Source organism: Prionailurus viverrinus, chromosome A2 (assembly GCF_022837055.1).
Source record: "Prionailurus viverrinus isolate Anna chromosome A2, UM_Priviv_1.0, whole genome shotgun sequence".
NCBI classification, from domain to species: Eukaryota; Metazoa; Chordata; class Mammalia; order Carnivora; family Felidae; genus Prionailurus; species Prionailurus viverrinus.
This window is the reverse complement of record NC_062562.1, coordinates 46523526-46529525: the sequence shown is the minus strand read 5'-3', so window position 1 is coordinate 46529525 and position 6000 is coordinate 46523526. Positions and strand designations below refer to the sequence as shown.

The 6000-nt window shown below is 46.5% G+C and overlaps 1 protein-coding gene across 1 annotated transcript in view; it reads right to left on the bottom strand.

The window, feature by feature from the left end:
• Positions 1–429: 429 nt before the first annotated feature.
• The window catches only part of EDEM1 (ER degradation enhancing alpha-mannosidase like protein 1), a 29651-nt gene continuing 24080 nt past the window's right edge, over positions 430–6000 (bottom strand). The window contains exon 12 of the mRNA XM_047832645.1: positions 430–4240. Within this exon, the coding sequence (XP_047688601.1) occupies positions 4151–4240 (90 nt within the window). The 3' untranslated portion in view covers positions 430–4150. The remainder of the gene's footprint in view (positions 4241–6000) is intronic.

The window sequence follows — 6000 nt, the reverse complement described above, 5'->3', positions numbered from 1 at the left end:
GACCGCTGCCCCCACATTGACCGCATGTGCCATTACCCCACCTTAACCTGTAGGAGGCCAGCAGGAATGAATTGCCTTAAGATAACAGAGACTTGGTTCCAGAAGGTAGAAAGACTCAGATAAATGGCAATGAGAACTGAGAACAGGTCAGTGGCTGGGACAAAGGAGGCTAATGCAGAGAGGAGGGCAGAGACAAGACAAAAATCATTACGTGTGGCTCTCGCCCACATGGGAAGGACAGGTAAATGGAACATGTGACAGACAAAAACAGAGTGGTATTAGTCAGGGCTCAGCTGTGAAAAACAAAAAACACACAGAATAAAGTTTTTATCATCTGGCTTTATGGTTTCCTTTTAAAGGGTTTTCCCCCTGGTTTGTCCTGCATGTAATGTGTACATATGAGTTTATAAAGGAGAAACAAAAAGACAATTCAAAAAAAAAAAAGAATCTTTTAATAAAAATTATTCATAAAAATCCTAATAAATTTCTAAGAACAAGATATTTCTTAGTACATTTATAAAAGAACATTTGGTCCTTTTACAAAAAGCTCCCTCTTAATTTAAATACATTTCTTATTTACAGATTAAACATAAAATATCATCTATAGTTGCAGAGCATATTGCACATTACAGAGAGAGAAGCATGTGTATGTTTTAATTGGTTTTCCCAGAGTTTCCAACTCCAGATTTTTTTGTAAAAACAGATTTACCTTTCTTGTGCATAATAAATAAAAATGCAGCTTGTGTTTTGCTATTTAAACCTAAAACAAAATACCTTTTAAAAAATATTATTTCTCTGCCTCTCAGAAAGAAGGAAAGGGGGTAAGGAATCAGGAAGGTCCACAGGTACATTTTCCCGGAGTCACGTCCAAACTCAAGCAGGAACAGAACCCTGAGCCCTGCAAAACCTGGGGACACACAACCCAGCCAGCCCACCCTCTCTCTTTCACAAGGGTCCCTGCCCTGCAGGGAACAGGCACTAGAGAAGGAGCTGGATGTCTGGCAACGGAAAAGGAAAGACCAAGATTTTCTTCAGAAGTCCCTGCTCAGGCACTCTGGTTAGAGCAATCATGCACCCTACCTTTTCACCATTCAGTTTGAAAGTGTCAAAAGAGAAAGACCCCGGAGCCCTCCAGAAAGAAGAAAAGGATGTCTGATGCTAATTCCACAAGATCCAAAGCAAAGGATGACTGTCTGCAATCATTCAGTAAACTGAGCTAAGAAAATAGCTAAGAGGCTTTCTTTGGTCGGGGAGGGGACAGAAGGTGAGGGAAACAGGTTCAGGCCCTCAGATTGTATACAGACCCTCCTCTAAAATTCACCTGCACAGACACCACCTTGGTGCATGAACAGCAACGATCCGGGACGGCCTGAGAACCTGGGATTCAATGGCACAGACCAAGTTCCGGTGGAACTAACGGCAGGACGGATGTGCAAATGGAAGCTGGTTCTTCACAAAAGCCAGCGCAACTGTAAGCCAGACTTCCTTCGTCACCTACTCCTCAGGAAATGAGAGTTCCCTGTCACACTGAGCCTGCCCTGTACCGATTTAGAACTTTGTGGGAGGCGATTCAGACTCCACCCAGCCTAACTACAAGGCAGCTTTCTACAGCAGTTCTGTTAAGACCATCTTCCTCACGTCGACCAGAGCAGACTCTAGACCCTGGCTACACAGGGGAACTTGAGGTTGATGCAGGCCCACGGCCGTTCCAAAGGATGGCATCCATTCAGAATCAGGGCAGTCCTGGGGCAAAGCACTCCCCCCTCCGCCTTTCCCTACCCCATATCCTGCGACACAGAATAAAAGACACAGCAAAAGCCCTGCAAGATGTAACAAAGCTGTGGACATTCTGATCTCCAACCAGAACACGAGCAAGTTTTGAAGTTGGCTAAAAGAACCTTCGTTTTGTGGCTGGCACTAGGCGCTCATCTGCATGTAGCCCCACAGAGCACGGACTAGGCAGCATCACTCTGGACCGGGCAGTCTCTGAGCTCAACCACCAGGATGAGTCCACAGTATGTCGCTCACCCTCAGGCTCGCCAACTGGTACAAGGCAGTGCCCAAAAGGCAAGAGGGTCTTGACTCCGTGCAAGACACCTCCCGGGCTGCCTCCAGCCCCTGGGGTACATCAGCAGCACTCAGGCACACATCCCCACTCCTGAGCACGAGGGGGCTGCAACACCAGAGCAGGTGACAGGTTAAGGGCCTGGAGGAGAGGGTGATGTCAGAATGCCACACATCAATGTTGTCACAGAAGCTGGAGAGGGAACCCAGCAAGGCCACGAGAGAGGGCAGATGCATGGAGGACCCACTTTCCTCCCTGATGTGCCCCATCCTCCCAAATGGGCCATTTATAGTCCCACGTCAATGTGCCTGGAGAAGAGCTACAGGGACGCTCGGGCCTGTGTGCACATGTGTCTGTAAATGTGGCATTTTGATTTGACTAAGTCAAAGAAAACAATTAAAATATATTCTCAAAGAAAATTTTCTATTCAGTAGATAAGACAAGGTCGATAAAGAGAATGCCTCTGAAAAGAAGAAAAATGGTAAGACAGAAGCATTTGATTGTGTTTACTTTAAAACAATTTGCATAGTAAATATTTAAAAGGTAGAGGTGACACATTTATTACTGAAAAATCCTTTTTTTAAAAATCTCCAAGAACTGAATTCTGTCTTAAAAAAAAAAAAAAAAACAGTAACACTTAAATTTTCAAGAAGGAATAAAATCTTTCCCTTTGATTGATATGCAATGGCTTAGAGTACACTTCTAGTTTTAAAAAGATGAACGAGAAATCGTTGGAAGTGTGCAAGCAGGGACAGGTGCACAACATGACAGGTGAGGGTGGAGGTGTTCAAGAGACTTCCCAGCCTTTCTACTGGGGTTCATTTCAACCTCAGATGTTACACGAAGCCAGGCTGAGGGTTCAAACCCACCTCTGCTTCGTATGAGTATTCAGTGTAAGTTCAAAGACAGATACTTCTGTTCTGGCTAAGAAAACAACAACAAAGAAGGCGTTTGAGCACAACTTCCTCCTAATGTAGGTTTGCTTAAAAATATCAGGCTGAAAGTCAAGGACCGGCCAAGAATTTTCCAGTCTTCGTAATACTCATCCCATCCCCCTTTCACTGTGGTCCCACCATGTGGCAATACAAAACAAGCCTGTTACAAGCGTGCCAGCAGCTGTGACGACCAGCAGCCCCCACCAAAATCGAATAAGGCACTAATCTAACACCTGTGTTACACAGAGAAACGGCTCAAGGGGGCCAGAGAGTCATCTGATCATTTCTTCCTCCCTGACTTAGCTAATTGGCACTAGACACAGAAAACAAAAACAAAACACAATTCTAACCCAAACACGGTCAGAACTGAGAATCCTTGGTTAGTATATACAACACAGAGGGAAGCTCAGACATTCTTAGGTATTTCTCTCCCCCTAAAAGGCACCTGGTTATGGAACTACAGGAGCTCCTCAGGTAAGTTCAAAATAAATGTAATACACCATCCAAAAGATCTAGCCTTGTGACAACTTAAGAGACTGCCTTTTGAAATTCAGGTCAAAGTTATTCATAAGCAATTAACTCATAACACTATGAAGATTACTGGGGATGCAAATGAATAACTCGGGGGTTTTCCCCCATGTGATCCCAAATCATAGGTGGAGGGAGAGTCCAATTATCTAGTGAGAGAGAGAAAGGATAACAAAATGCAATAAATAGGGATGAACCTCAGGCCCTTTGCACGGAAATTTCGTTCACAGTCCTCTAACAGAGAGGTAGCAATACTGCAGTCACAAGTGCCGGAGACGGGAACACACTCGTTGGATTCCAAAGTGTGAGGCTAGGAAGATCCATCCAAAGATGCCCCATCCACACTGTGCTTAGGAAATCAGCATGTCATAGGAAGCCAACTTCTGTGTACCTTCTTATTTCCAATTATATCCTTAAGAAAAACAGGGCGTTTTATTGAACAGAAGAGAAACATAGCGTATGCACGATTCTGCTAGACGTGTGTGCGGAGCCAGCCGGAAATGCCAACACCGTCATGGACGGCCAGACTGCCACCCACTTCCACTTCAGAACGTATCTCGGCATGGCCTAGGTTCAGCTGTTTACGTCCGGTTTCCGATGCGGCCACACGGTGGAGAGCACCTCAAATCAGGCCAACCATCTGGTCAATCTGTCTCATGTAGATGCTCTTTAAGGGCAGGGAGTATCTCCTCTCGTCAGGAACACGATTGCACTAGGAAGAAAACAGAAGAGGAAAACTGTCAACTTGGAATTAAAAATCCAGGTATTAATTGCCCAGGAAACGCAGGTGGATGACCTAAACCAGGGTTTGTCAATCTGCACACCGTTGTCATGGGGGCCATCTTGTGCGCCGCAGGATGGTTAGCAGCGTCCCTGCTGTCTCCCGCTAGACGCCCCCGAGCCCCTGCTCCCCTAGTGTGAAAACCAAGATTGTCTCCAGACTCTGTTCCATTGAACAGAGGAGAAAACCTCCTCTGTGAGGAGAAAACCACGCCAGGTGAGGACCACTGATATAATTTAATGTCTTCCCGAGTGAAGAAATGGAGACTCAGGGCAGCTAAAGGACATGTGCCCAAGGGCAGAGTGACTGGGACGAAAAGTTCATCCCCTTGGGGCCTTCATTTAATCCACCCAGAATTTCAGAAAACACCTCGGCTATTTGAAAACACAACTGGCCCTTGAACATTGCAGGGCTTGGGGCACGGCCCCCAGAGCGGTCAAAAACCCACATGTAACTTCTGCTTCCCTACTAACCGACAGCCCACGGTTGACTGGAAGCCTTACCGGTAATAACAGTCAATGAACACGAATTTTGCATGTTGTGTGTATTACATACTCCATTCTTACATTAAAATAAGCTACAGGATAGAAAATGTTACTAGGAAAACCATAAGGAAGAGAAAATACACTTGCAGGACTGCACCGTATTTATCAAAAAACACCTGAATGCAGTTCAGACCTGCGTTGTTCAAGAGTCAGCTGTGGGTGGTTTTTCTGAGTTTATGGTTCTCGGATCCACAGCTAAAACCTAAATGCTTAAGAGAGCTTTTTACCCCCTCAAATGAGGTGCGAGTCTGTAAACCAAACACATTTGTCTGCAAACATCCGTTCATTACACACTTGTCCCCAAAGACACACACTCCCACTCACTGCTCTGAACTTGACTCCCCCATGCCCTACTCCCCATCCTCGTGAGATCAAGGCTGGCAGCCCCTTCAGTGGGTCCCAAAGCTCCCCAGCCAGGCATCTGTAGGTGCTATTCCTGCTGCCTGAACACCCCTTCCTGGGAAGCTTCTCCTCACCCTTCTAGGAACTTCTGAAAAGCAGCCTCCATGATGAAGCCTATTTTTATCTTCCCTGGGAGATTAGCTCCTCTGTTTCACCAGCACTTCACGCACGCGGTGCCTTAGTGACAAACACCCGGGGCGGGGAGCCCACTGGGGCCCCTGGGATGCGCCAACAGATGAGTATCCTTCCAGTCCATCTCCTGCCTCCACCTCGCAACCTGAATCTCTCTGTGCCTCCCTTTCTCCACTTGTCGAGTGGGGATACCAAGCACCTAACCTCACAAGGCTGCTGTGAGAAATTCACCCACACGACCACCTGGAAAAGGGGCCTGGGCAACGGTATGCATTACATGCAAAAGGTGACTTATTAATATCTCTGTCCTCCTAACTCTCCTGCTCCCCTTTCCTTCTCAATTAGGCCCATATTCACCTAATCTATACTCCACAGCCTTATGGAGATTTGGGGGACTCACTTCTGTGCTGGGCTGTCCACATAGTTCACAGACTGATGGTAAAGACCTTCAGCAGGACCATTAAGGAGCCTGGGATGAAGGGGTGTCCCTCACCAAGGCAGTGTGGGGCTGGGTGGTAGGAATCTTGACAATAGAGGCTGTTTCTGGGAAGACAGGTGGCATCCACTGCACCGTGGGGTAACGTGGTTTGGTATTTCGACTGATGCCTCTTT